This window comes from Dendropsophus ebraccatus, chromosome 11 (assembly GCF_027789765.1).
Source record: "Dendropsophus ebraccatus isolate aDenEbr1 chromosome 11, aDenEbr1.pat, whole genome shotgun sequence".
Taxonomy (NCBI): Eukaryota; Metazoa; Chordata; class Amphibia; order Anura; family Hylidae; genus Dendropsophus; species Dendropsophus ebraccatus.
The window spans coordinates 48292164-48306522 of record NC_091464.1 but is presented as its reverse complement, the minus strand read 5'-3'; the positions used below and the strand labels follow the sequence as shown (position 1 = coordinate 48306522).

General features: G+C 44.6%; 1 protein-coding gene across 1 annotated transcript in view; it reads left to right on the top strand.

The window, feature by feature from the left end:
• Positions 1-14359, top strand: part of LOC138767805 (zinc finger protein 585A-like) — a 37719-nt gene that overhangs the window by 13092 nt on the left and 10268 nt on the right. The window contains exons 6-11 of the mRNA XM_069945583.1: positions 3092-3219; positions 3328-3501; positions 3593-3716; positions 3820-3920; positions 8401-8473; positions 9871-11093. Of these exons, the coding sequence (XP_069801684.1) occupies positions 3092-3219; positions 3328-3501; positions 3593-3716; positions 3820-3920; positions 8401-8473; positions 9871-11093 (1823 nt within the window). The remainder of the gene's footprint in view (positions 1-3091; positions 3220-3327; positions 3502-3592; positions 3717-3819; positions 3921-8400; positions 8474-9870; positions 11094-14359) is intronic.

Genomic DNA, 14359 nt, shown 5'->3' with positions numbered 1-14359 from the left:
TCCTCGGTCGCCTGGAACCTCTCCACAAGGCTGACAAGTTCGTCGGCACTCTTAGGGTCGCCTTGTCCCACCAAGCGTTGCAGATCAGCAGGAAGTGCGCGGAGGTAGCGATCCATCACGACCCTCTCTAGGATCTGTGCAGGAGTAGAGGTGTCTGGCTCCAACCACTTTCTTGCCAAATGAATCAGGTCGTACATCTGGGACCTCGCTGACTTGTCCAGACTGTAGCTCCAGTTACGGACCCTCCGGGCACGGACAGCAGCCGTAACTCCTAGTCGGGCGAGTATCTCTGCTCTTAGCCGAGGATAGTCCTTGACCTCTTGCTCACTGAGGTCATAGTAGGCCTTTTGAGGTTCGCCTGTTAAATAGGGAGCAATGACCTCTGCCCACTCAGTGGAGGGTAACTTTTCTCGCTCAGCCACACGCTCAAAAACCGTTAAATAGGCCTCAACATCGTCATCAGCAGTCATCTTTTGCAGCGCACGCTGCACAGCTCTTCTTACAGACAAAGTCTCTGGCGCGGCTGCTGCCACCAGCTGGGGATTAGCACCTGCAGACGCCTCTTGCTTTGCTATCAGGTGCTCAATAAATCTCTGTTGTTGAGCCATCGCTTGTTCGTGGCGCAGATTAGCATCTGCCAGAGCCTGTTGTTGCGGCCGATTAGCCTGCTGGTGTGCGGCCAAGGCCTGTTCATGGCGCAGATTGGCGTCTGTCAGAGCCTGTTGTTGCTGCCGATTAGCCTGTTGTTGTGCGGCCAATGCTTGCTCATGGCGTAGGTTAGCGTCTGTCAGAGCTTGTTGCTGTTGCAGACTCACTTGCATTAACTGCTTCATCATCTCCTCCATGTTGCTTGTCTGTTTTTGGAGTGAAGCCGCAGCCTTCACCCAGGACATAAGCAGCTGTAGCCAAGTTGATGCACACCGTTGCCCCTAGCAACTGTTTTGCCCGCTCCGCAGCACCAATTGTAGGGATCTTCCCGGGGGATGGTGTGTTTGGACACAGTTCACAGCAGACTTGGACTTGTAAAATAACAGCTTGGCGTTTATTTGCAGCATAAACAGTCCATAACAGAAATATAGCAACACTGCGCTTTAAGAACAAAACAAAAAGGTCTTGCCCGTCTGGGCGCTAACTAACACAGCAGGTTACCTCTCTGACACTTCAGTCGGCAGTATTGCGGGGTGTGAACAGGCCCCAGCAGCGGCTGTCTTCCCAGCTCTCACCAAACAGCATGCAGGCTGTTTACTCCTGTCTGAGAGCAAGGACCTGTACACTGAGCCCACCTTTTGCCTTCTCAGGCTGATTGGGATCAGAGCTCACCTGATCCCAAAACCCACACTGGATCGAGGGGGAGGGAATGGCAAGTCCCACTACCAAAACCTACCTGCCATTCCATGTAAGTCCAGGCCCAGCAATAATAAATAATAGCTCAGCAGCATAACACTGCTGAGCACAGATGCCTCCTGGACTCACCATCTCACACTATGTATCAACCTGGGTGAGATGTACATCCCCTCGAGCACTTTACCAGTGACATGTCCACAATATATATATATATATATATATACGCCTCCTTGATGACATCAGCATGTAATGATAGGTTAAACAAGAAACCATTTAACCCCTAGTACACCACAAGGGAAAAAATGCTTCAAATTACATAAAAACAAATATACAACCCTGTGTGGAATATATAAACATATAAAGATACATATGTCAAAACCATTGATTTCTAACTGACATTCTCAATAGTTTCGTTCAAGCCATAAGGTGATAAAGTACATAATTTAAAAATCCAATACGATTTGCGATTAATAAGGTGCCTATATCTATTACAGCATGTCTCTGGGATGTCTCTGTTGCGATTGGATACCCCGTAATCCAGGTACTAGTTTTACATCTCTGGAGAAATCTTTTCTGCCACAGGCCTTTTCAATTGTTCTACACAATTTGTAGTTTATCTTTTGGAGTGCTCATGTAGGCTACAATATGTGGGACGCACTGTTCAGACGTTCCCGCATGAATAAACATCGGTCGAATATTCTAAAAGGATACCTACTACATAGTGTCTCGAAACATTTCTTTCTAAAACACAACAGTGACCCCAAGCACCTTACTCTAACAATTCTAGAACACATCCCAGAGACACGCTGTAATAGATATAGGCACCTTATTAATCGCGAATCGTATTGGATTTTTAAATTATGTACTTTATCACATTATGGCTTGAACGAAACTATTGAGAATGTCCGTTAGAAATCAATGGTTTTGACATATGTATCTTTATATGTTTATATATTCCACACAGGGTTGTATATTTGTTTTTATGTAATTTAAAGCCTTTTTTTCCCTTGTGGTGTACTAGGGGTTAAATGGTTTCTTGTTTAACCTATCATTACATGCTGATGTCATCAAGGAGGCGTATATATATGTAGGTCGAGTTGATTGTGAGGCAGATGACACTTGAAAAAGAAACCAGTTCAGTTTGGAAACACGTTGTGTCGCCATGAATGTTTTTATACAATAAATCATTTTAACTATCTCCTATCCCCATCTGGATCTGCGCCCGTACTTACCCTGGTTTGGAGAGGAGGTCGTTTTTTCTTGCTTTGCATTACCCATCTTGTTTGGGTTTACCTGGGAGTGGCAGCGATCCTTATCCATGCGATTATTAAATGTGGTGCCTCTCTATTGCACAACCGCATCAGGTGAGAGTCTCCCACACTATTCTCTCACCTTTTGTCTATACCTCCTGATCTGTGCTATGGAGCGCTGTTCTATTTTCTCTTACTATGTTCTTCATGGGAAGGGAGGGTTAAGATGGAACCAGAGAGCTCTGCCTGCCCCTTACCTCTGCCAGAACAAAGAGGTCAGATGGTGATTTTTCCATAAGGTATAGGAGTACCTGTTAGGTTCTAGACTCACAGCTAAAGTTTTCTTTGAAAGTTAACGGTCGTTTGTTTTTTTTTGGTTTTTTTTTACCAAAGACCTACCGAGGATGCTGTCATCAGTGATCCTCTAGGAATTATTATTAGCAAAACATTATACTACATGTGAAATTATTTCATACCCAGTCCTCCTTGCTTCACAGGACTCTCACCACTAAAGACAATGTTCCATTACACCAGTGATTCAACCAGGATGAAAAAGGAGAGAGAGCAGATGGCGGGAAGGATATTAGACCTCACCCTAGAGATAATCTACTGGATAACTGGAGAGGTGAGAGTCTCACATGACGTCCCTTGTATCTCTATTAGTAAAGCAGGTAAATGACTGGAGGGGAAGGATTGTTAGACTCTCTGTAGTGATCAGTGTCACCATACACAGGATTACACAGTAGTGAAGAAGGGGTCTGGTGAGTGTGTGACGCCCCCTGGTGTCAGGTCAGGAGGCTGGAGCAGGACCCAGAGCCCCATCACCGAGCCTCCACCTCAGTCACTGATACATGAGCAGAAGATTCTAGAACTTACCTCCAGGATCACTGAGCTGCTGACTGGAGAGGTGAGCAATGCTGCTGGGAATGCTGGGACATTATACAATAACACCAAGGGGTGAGGGGTCTGGAGGATAATTGTATCATTGTCTGTGTCAGGTTCCTATAAGGTGTCAGGATGTCTCTGTCTATTTCTCCATGGAGGAGTGGGAGTATATAGAAGGACACAAGGATCTGTACAAGGATGTCATCATGGAGGATCAGCAGTCCCTCCCATCACCAGGTAAGAGGAGAGGCAACACTAGGGTTATGGATCTCCTGGATCCCCCATCATCTGATCATCACATATATACAATGTATTCAGTCACTGTGATTATTTCCTATAGATGGATCCAGTAGTAGAAATCCACCAGACAGATGTCCCCGTCCTCTATATTTGCAGGAATGTAAAGAGGAAGAGGAGGCCGATATCCCACTGGATTATCAAGTAAATAAAGCTAATATGTTAGCAATCCTCTATCAATTAATGTAATGAAGTTTTCTAATGATCCTAAAGTGAAGTATATGCTGTATTTCAAATGGCAGTATGTGACATGGGGTACACCAATGTACACGGGTAACCTGTTGGTATTACAGTTCGCAGTGTATTAAGAACGGGAATGCCCAGAAAAGGTTTAGTCCATGCCACGCTGCCATAGATGAGAGTGATGTGGTGCTGGAATTAATTCACATACACTCACCGGCCACTTTATTAGGTACACCTGTCCAACTGCACGTTACCACTTAATTTCTAATCAGCCTATCACATGGCGGCAACTCACTGCATTTAGGCATGTAGACATGGTCATGACAATCTCCTGCAGTTCAAACCGAGCATCAGTATGGGGAAGAAAGGTGATTTGAGTGCCTTTTGAACCTGGCATGGTTGTTGGTGCCAGAAGGGCTGGTCTGAGAATTTCAGAAACTGCTGATCTACTGGGATTTTCACGCACAACCATCTCTAGGGTTTACAGAGAATGGTCCGAAAAAGAAAAAAAATCCAGTGAGCGGCAGTTCTGTGGGCGGAAATGCCTTGTTGATGCCAGAGGTCAGAGGAGAATGGGCAGACTGGTTCGAGCTGATAAAAAAGGCAACAGTGACTCAAATAGCCAACCATTACAACCAAGGTAGGCAGAAGAGCATCTCTGAACGCACAGTATGTCGAACTTTGAGGCAGATGGGCTACAGCAGCAGAAGACCACACCGGGTGCCACTACTTTCAGCTTCGAACAGGAAACTGAGGCTACAATTTGCACAAGCTCATCGAAATTGGACAGTAGAAGATTGGAAGAAAGTTGCCTGGTCTGATGAGTCTCGATTTCTGCTGCGACATTCGGATGGTAGGGTCAGAATTTGGCGTCAGCAACATGAAAGCATGGATCCATCCTGCCTTGTATCAACGGTTCAGGCTGGTGGTGGTGGTGTCATGGTGTGGGGAATATTTTCTTGGCACTCTTTGGGCCCCTTGGTACCAATTGAGCATCGTTGCAACGCCACAGCCTACCTGAGTATTGTTGCTGACCATGTCCATCCCTTTATGACCACAATGTACCCAACATCTGATGGCTACTTTCAGCAGGATAATGCGCCATGTCATAAAGCTAGAATCATCTCAGACTGGTTTCTTGAACATGACAATGAGTTCACTGTACTCAAATGGCCTCCACAGTCACCAGATCTCAATCCGATAGAGCATCTTTGGGATGTGGTGGAACGGGAGATTCGCATCATGGATGTGCAGCCGACAAATCTGCGGCAACTGTGTGATGCCATCATGTCACTATGGACCAAAATCTCTGAGGAAGCTTCCAGCACCTTGTTGTATCTATGCCACGAAGAATTGAGGCAGTTCTGAAGGCAAAAGGGGGTCCATCCCGTTACTATCATGGTGTACCTAATAAAGTGGCCGGTGAGTGTACATCGCCCTAAAAACAACATAACCTATAAAGAAGATACAAAATTAAAGTGTCACTGTTGTTATAACTTTCATAATCTAAATCATCAGGGGATGTGATATAAAGCATGTTTGCAATTTACCTTTTTTATGCTTTATAAGAAATCTAAACTTAAAGGGTACTCTAGTTAAAAGTAAAAAAAATAAACCAGCTGCAGAAACATATAGCATTACTTACCTGTCTGACCCAGTTCTGAAACTACCAAAAATCCATTTGTTTTGGAAGTCTTGGTTCTGTTTTTTCTGCTTGCACTTCCTGGTTGGGCAGTTGCTCAAAACTACAGGTTCCAGAATGCAATGCTTTCCCTCAGCTGTTCATCACAGTCCTCTACGCTGCCCAGAGCTGTGGGCTGCCTAGACTGTGCAATGCAGTTTCATTATGTTTTTTAATTTAATTTGTGCCTTTTTTTCTTTTCATCTCCATGCACATATCATATTCTAATTGAGAATCTTTTGTCTTTGAACTTTAGCCCCGCAATAAGGACTTTATCCAATATGATCTTACACCTGATATACTGTGAATGTTTCTTTGTTTCTCCAGGTGGGATTGGCAGTGCTGGCTTTGATCCTCTGTTCCATTTAGTATCCCTTTATTGTGTTACTGCATCTTTTTTGTGAAGACGCTGCAGTACTGCAATGAAACTCTAACATGTGTGAACAAAGCCCTAGTTTCACTGCAGACTTTTTCACAATCAATAAAGTTGCAGCAGCTGCTTCTGTCACTCCTTGCCTGTTCAGGTGTAGCCCGAAGGGGCCGGTCAGAGATGGTAAATTGATGAATCACTCAGGAGGGTGGGAGATCCAGTGACATCAGAGATGATGCATTGATACGGGGGAGAGAGGTTGGGGGCCGATACAAGTTTTGTAGTCTTTCCATTTTTCATTTCCTGTCAGAGGTGAAAAGCCACTGACACAAGGACTATTGGTAATAACATTATATTAGAAAGTTATATATATGGGGTGATAGTTTCATTTAAATACAATTTTCTCATACTGGAGTACCCCTTTAAGGTCTATCCACACATCAGTATATTTTTCACTCCACAAATTTGAGTTCGCTATTTTTCTTTAGTAGTCCGCCAATTTCTGTCCATATTGCATGCGTATTTTTGCTCATCCGCAAAAATAAAAAAAATTGTACTAAATAATAAACTAGTCAATATTTGCGGGCCTGTATTTTTTGCAGATCACATCCACAAAAATACGGATCCCATAGAGTTCTATTGGTTTGTCCATGTTTGTCCTTTTTTTCGCAGCACGGATCACTGTCCTGTACACACCAACAGATATGTGAATGGGGCCATCGAAATTCATTGACCCTATTTTCTGCCTGTAATTGCGGACAGACTTGCGGAGGTGTGAATAGGGCCTTACTTGTATCCAGATCCAGTCTCCTGAAGACAGCTTTTAAGTCGAGCTTTTAAAGGAGTATGTAAGTAAGCACTTGCACCTGTAGGTTGCTCTTGCACCGTTTGTTTTTTTTGTCGGTATTTAAAGGGGTAGTGCGGCGGTAAAGAATTATTCACAGAATAATACACATTACAAAGTTATACAACTTTGTAATGTATGTTATGTCTGTGAATGGCCCCCTTCCCCGTGTCCCACCACCCCCACCCGTGTGGTGCGCTATACATACTTGTCACGTGCCGACCCCCGTCTCCGATCTTCAGTCAGTGACGTCTTCTTCGGACAGACGGCGAACAGCTCCGACTGTCCCGAATGTCAGCCGCCCTCTGCAGCGTCATCCGATGCTCAGCCGCGATTTACTGAGCATAACTGTGCTCAGCCAATCGCGGCTGAGCAGCTGATGACGCGGCTGTTCACAGTGTGAACAGAGGCATAGGGGTGCTACCAATTTTTGCTTTTTTTCTGTTGTATGTGGGGGGGTGTGGTTACCTCCTGTTGACTTGCACTCCACCCATGTCTAGTGGGTGGTGTAAATAGAGATTTGGCTCCTATCTTCCCAGTTGTAGGCCTATTGTGAGCTCAGGAGAGGCCAATGCTAGTGTGAAAATGCTAGAGTAGGGACCATGTCTCTGAGGACACCTTAACGTGGTGACCTGGTACACTCTGTTTGATCAAATAGTTTGCTAACATCCTCATTTTTTAATATCTATAGAGCAGGTTTTTATTGTGTGTACGCTGGGGGGAGTATGTATGGTAAGCACTTGCACCAGTAGGTTGCTGTTGCACCTTGTTTTTTTGTCTGTACTTAAGCCACATGCAGCATGCAACTAACAGTGTGAACAGAGGCATATGGGTGCTGCCAATTTTTTGGGGTTTTTTTGTTGGCCAGTACAGAGTGTCACAGCTCAGTGCCTCAGTCAGTCACATGCCTTCTCTGTGAGCGCAGATGACCATGACTTTCTCTGTTTTTGGTCTCTTTTTTTTTTTTTTTTTTTCCAACCAGCACAAGACTAAAAAGCTTAAAGGGAACCTGCCACCGGGGACGCGGGCACAGAGCCCGCCTGACCCCCCCAGTGCAGCCCCTGGATACTTACCCTTGCCGGCGAGTTCCGCTCCTGGAGAAGGTCCCGGGACGATGATTTCAGCGCCTAAAGCCGTGCGCGCGCTCATCGGACTCATCTCTACAGCGCGTGCGCACGGCTTCGGGAGCTAATATCTTCGACCCGGGACCGGCTCCAGGAACGGAACTCGCTGGAAAGGGTAAGTATCCGGGGGCTGCACCGGGGGGTTGGGCGGGCTCTGTGCCCGCGTCCATGGTGACAGGTTCCCTTTAAGGAGACTGGACCTGGATTTCAGGTAGTAACGAATGAAAATTGCAAACATGCTTTATATCGCATCCCCTGTTGACAGTGACACTTTAAGTATAATATCACAGAATTTAGTAACAAGCACACCAAAATGACAGGATAAGCTGTGACCATTACACGTGACAAAATGACACATGCAGTTGATTCTTTTGGCCTTTACTGTATAAAATAAACTATGGGTAATTTTTGTTTTGTCTTAGGTTATTACAGTGGGATCTTTGCAGGATAGCTATGGTTGTTTTGAGTCCACTCAGTCGTCTATATCAGTGAATGGTAAGAGGCTTTGATAAATTTTATATAATACTTTGCCCTTCAGCTGCAGACGCGGCTGGTATGCTGTGCAGTTGGGATCCATATCAGCACAATCGTAGTGATTGGTTCCCTTTAAAGGGAAAACATAGAAAAACATGGCAGCTTTCTTCCACAAACAGCACCAGTACCTGTCCTCTGTTTTAGTTTGGTTTTGCAACTCAGGTCTATTGAAGTAAATCGAGCTGAACTGTAATAACACACCCAACCTGAGTATAAGGTGGTGCTGTTTTTGTAAGAAAGTAGCTGGTTTTCTATTCGATAACTCTTTAGGGTACAAACACACACACCGTATACGCAGCAGATTTGATGGTGCAGATTTGATGCTGTGTTTAGTTATTTAGATCTAATCTGTTGCATATCGCAGCAGAAAATACGCTGCATATACGGTGTGTGTGTTTGTACCCTAAGGCTGGGTTCACACTACGTATATTTCAGTCAGTATTGTGATCTTCATATTGCACCCAAAACCAGGAGTGGATTAAAAACACAGAAAGGATCTGTTCACACAATGGTGAAATTGAGTGGATGGCTGCCATATAACAGTAAATAACTGCCATTATGTCAATATAACAGCCGTTGTTTTAAAATAACAGCAAATATTTGCCATTAAAGGGGTTGTCCGGCGATAAAAAATTATTCACAGAATAACACACATTACAAAGTTATACAACTTTGTAATGTATGTTATGTCTGTGAATGGCCCCCTTCCCCGTGTCCCACCACCCCCACCCGTGTACCCGGAAGTGTGGTGCGCTATACATTACCTGTCACGTGCCGACCACGGTCTCTGATCCTCAGCAGTGACGTCTTCTTCGGGAGGCCGGCGGATCTTCCCGAGTGCCAGCCGCCCTCTGCAGCGTCATCCGAAGCTCAGCCGCAGTTATGCTCAGCCAATCGCGGCTGAGCTTCGGATGACGCTGCAGAGGGTGGCCGGCACTCGGGAAGATCCGCCGGCCTCCCGAAGAAGACGTCACTGCTGAGGATCGGAGACCGTGGACGACACGAGATGCGGTGAGTATAATACACCACACTTCCGGGTCTAGCGTGGGTGGGGGGGAAACACGGGGAAGGGGGCCATTCACAGATATAACATACATTACAAAGTTGTATAACTTTGTAATGTGTGTTATTCTGTGAATAATTTTTTATCGCCGGACAACCCCTTTAAATGTCGGCCATCCACTCAATTTCAACATTGTGTGAACAGATCCTTTCTGTGTTTTCAATCCACTCCTGGTTTTGGTTGCAATATGAGGACCACAATACTGACTGAAATATACGTAGTGTGAACCCAGCCTCAATGTGCGTTTGTTTAGTTTCAGTTTTCATTAGAAAATTTTTTCTTTTCTTTTTTTTAGATAAAGACTGGATAAAAGATTCCCATGGACATTTTCTTTCATATCCTCCTTATGAAGTAGAAGATAATAAATCATATTCTAGCATAGAAAAAACTGGACATAGCCTAGGTGAAATTTGTTCAACTTCTGAAAGTGGGAAAACTTTTGAAATGAAATTGCCTCCTCTTCAGAGACATGAGCAAACTAACACAGGGAAGAAACCATTTTCTTGCTCAGAATGTGGGAAATGTTTTATTCAGAAATCATATCTTGCTAGACATCAGAGAGTTCACTCAGGAGAGAGGCCATTTACCTGTACAGTATGTGGGAAATGTTTTAAGCAAAGATCACATCTTAGTGAACATAAAATAACTCACACTGGAGAGAAGCCATATTCATGTTTGGAATGTGGAAGGCGTTTTACCATGAGATCAGAGCTTTATAAACACAAGAGATTGCACACAGGGGAAAAGCCCTATTCATGCTCAGAATGTGGGAGATGTTTTAGGCTAAAATCTGGACTTGTTAAACATCAGAGAGTTCACACAGGAGAGAGACCATTTTCTTGTTCAGAATGTGGAAAATGTTTTACGAGTAGATCATATGTTATAAAACATATGAACACTCATTCAGGAGAGAAGCCATTTTCATGCTCTGAATGTGGAAGAGGTTTTGCCACGAAAATACATCTTTTTAAACATCAAAGAAATCACACAGGGGAGAAGCCATTTTCATGTTCAGAATGTGAGAAATGTTTTAATGATAAATCGGGTCTTGCTAAGCATCAGAGAACCCACACAGGAGTGAAGCCATTTTCTTGTTCAGAATGTGGAAAATGTTTCACTGATAAATCATATGCTGTTAAACACATGAATATCCATATGGGGAAGAAGCCATATTCATGTTCGGAATGTGGAAAATCTTTTAGCCAGACTTCAAGTCTTGTTAATCATCAAAGAATTCATACAGGAGAGAAGCTATATTCTTGCTCAGAATGTGGTAGATGTTTTACCCAAAAATCAAGTCTAGTTGGCCATCTGAAAACTCACACAGGAGAGAAGCCATTTTCATGCCCTGAATGTGGAAACTGCTTTACTGAGAAATCAAGTCTTGTGGAACATCAGAGAATTCACACAGGAGAGAAGCCATTTTTTTGTACAGTATGTGAGAGATGTTTTACTCACAAAGCAAGCGTTATGAGACATATGAGAGTTCATGTTGGAGAGAAGCCGTATTCCTGTACAGTATGTGTGAGACGCTTTTACCATGAATCAAGTCTTCGGAAACATTTGAGAACTCACAGGGGGGAGAAACAGTAGTCGTGTGTATTACTTGCTAAATGTTTTATCCCCGAATTGGAAAATCTTGTGGAACATCAGAGCACTCGCTCACATTTTTAATGTTCAGAGTATAGGAAATGTGCAGATGTGTGGAGTTATGTTGTACGACGCGTCAGATGTCTTCTGTTGTGTAACTTATTTTTTTCATTGTTCCAAAATTATTCATTTATTTAAATAATTTTTATTAATTTGTGTAAAAATTCTTCATAAACTGTCCTCAACCCCATTCCAAAAGTGCTGTTTTCATGCCGTGTTTGTACACAGTTACTTGTGTATGGGCACTGTCACTTTGCACTCACTGTTCTTAATAGTTTCTCTCTAAATAGTTTTACCCAGTGCCATACCTAATGATAGCGAGAGCTTGAGATAAGGATTTATACACTTGTCCAGCTCACTTTGGCACATATCATATGCAGGAACGAATAATCCAGTAAAAGGTAGATGAGGTATACGATTAGGATGACTAAAAGCAGCTTCAGTTTCTTCATCCAATAAAATGTTTACAGCATCCAATAATCAAGTACAAACAGAAACAGGAGAACACACATGGGTTGCAAAGCTCTGAGGCGTTGTTCATGGTTAGAGAGCATTTGAAACATGTTGGCTTTACTCCTGTTCCTGTTTGCACATGATTATTTGATGCTTTAAAGGGGTATTCCCCACAAAATTATTTTTGCATTAATAGGTTGCCCACCCCTAGCTTTGCATCTTTCCAATATCAATGTATTACAAACTCTGCACAGTTTTGCTGCTATCTAGGTACATTCACTCCCACCAAACACATAAAATCATCAAATCCCAGTCCAACCCGTCACCACTCCCTGCTCCTGGCCCTCACCCTCCGAGACGGCATCACGTGTCCTCCTTCTCTTCAATGGGCCAGGTTTGGCTTCTAACCCAGCCAAACTGAAGTGAAGGAGGACGCTGACGGCGGTGGCTGCTGTTAGAGAGAGAGAGAGAGACATAGATCAGTGCAGCTGTCACTGTCTCCTTCTCTAACAACAGCCACCCCCGTCATCCCTACCGTGTGACCCCCAGCCCCAGAGCTCACCCCCTGACTGTGCTTACTCACTCGCGTCACCCGCGGCTCACTGTCACTGGCAGATGTCACTGGTGACTGTCACCCATGGCTCCATCAATCCATAGCGGCGGCGCCCCGGTCACCCGCGGCTCACTGTCACTCGCGGCTGTCTCCAGTGACTGTCACCCACGGCTCCATCAATCCATAACGGTGGCGCCCCCGTTACCCGCAGCTCACTGTCACTCGCGGGTGTCACCAGTGACTGTCACCCACGGCTCCATCAATCCATAGCGGCGACGCCCCCCCATCACCCACGGCTCACTGTCACCCGCGGCTCCATGAATCCATAATGGTGGCACCACAACCCCTTACCCCCGTCACCTGCGGCTCACTGTCCCCCCCCCGGCTCACTGTCACCCGTAGCTCCATCAATCTATAACGCCGGCACCTACCTCCCGTCACCCGCGGCTCACTGTCACCCGTGGCTGTCACTCGCGGCGCTTACTGCGGCTGTCACCCACAGCTCCATCAATCTATAATGCCAGCACCTACCCCCCGTCCATCACCAGCGGCTCACTGACCCCCCCCCCCGTCACCCGCGGCTCACTCTCACCCACCTCACATGAAAATCAAAACTCGCATGTAAAAATCGCACCAAAAACAATAAGGTACGTGTGAAGGCACCCTTAAGTGGTATAAGGCTATAGAAATGTTTTGTAGTGGGGTATATATCAGGGAGGATGATGTTCTTTAACTGTGATAGAGCAATATTCTAAAGCTACTACGAGCAGTTTGTTGCTGAAAGGCACTTGAATGGTTGAGGGAGCTAAATAAATTAAGAGGGAGCCGAATGTGTTATTTATATGGGGGGTAGTGCAACTACTGGCGCCTTAATATATGGGACAGGCCATAGATTTAACCAAATGGAGAGGTTCCACTAGGAATAAAAGGGGTTGAATACTTTACTGTACAGACTGTTTTTAGTATCTTTGTCATATGTATTTTTCAAGACAGTACAGTAAAGATTTACATGAACTGTTTTTAGTATCTTTGTCACATGTATTTTTCAAGACAGTACAGTAAAGATTTACATGAACTGACTATCCAGTAGTCTGACTAAGCAAGAACTCCACTGAGCAGGAACGCTGGGTTAACTTCAAGCACTGCAGACTGGTTTGAATGGATTGACACTGAATTCACAGCACCCACTGACTGATAGAAACTTTTTCACAACACCAAGTGACTTGATATAATGTACACCCAATGACTTTGTATAATGCCCCGCCAGCACCCTTTGACTTGGTATAATGCCAAACCCAGCACGCAGTGACTTGGTATAATGCCTGGCCAGCACCCAGTGACTTGGTATAATGCCAAACCCAGCACGCAGTGACTTGGTATAATGCCCAGCCAGCACCCAGTGACTTGGTATAATGCCCGGCCAGCACCCAGTGACTTGGTATAATGCCAAACCCAGCACCCAGTGACTTGGTATAATGCCCAGCCAGCACCCAGTGACTTGGTATAATGCACAAAACCAGCACCCAATAACTTGTGATGCTGGATACTGACTTCACTACTGCCACAGAGAACCACCCATAATCTTCACACAATCCACCCTCCTCTCAGTCCCTATCTCTTTGTATATCTCTCCCTGCTCTTCACTAACTGCCTGCTGCCATCCTTCTCTTCACTACACATACAGCCGACTGCCCGCCTCCAAGAAGCAAATATAGAGAGGGTGAAGTTCTGACATCAGAGTGATTGGACGGATTGGATGAAAAGACAGTACATGTGCGGCCGGCATTATAAGTGAATTGACAGCCCAATTCGCAGCGAATCTTGCTTCGCCGGATTCAATTCACTTATCTCTAATACTGTTCATTCCAGGTATATCTGGCACAGGTATTAGACATCTGTTTCTATGGTATATACGCTCATTCCACTATACACTACAAATCTATCCTGTTCATTCCAGGTCTATGAATCTTATAAAATTAATTATAACCTTGTTTTACATCTTTCTTCATTGGAAATAATGTTCATTCTTTTTTTTTGTATGTTCGTTACTTTAAATCTTTATGCTAAAAAAGAGTTTTGGTGCACTGGGGATGGGACTACTGCCCCCAGTGCACCAATCCACCCCGGC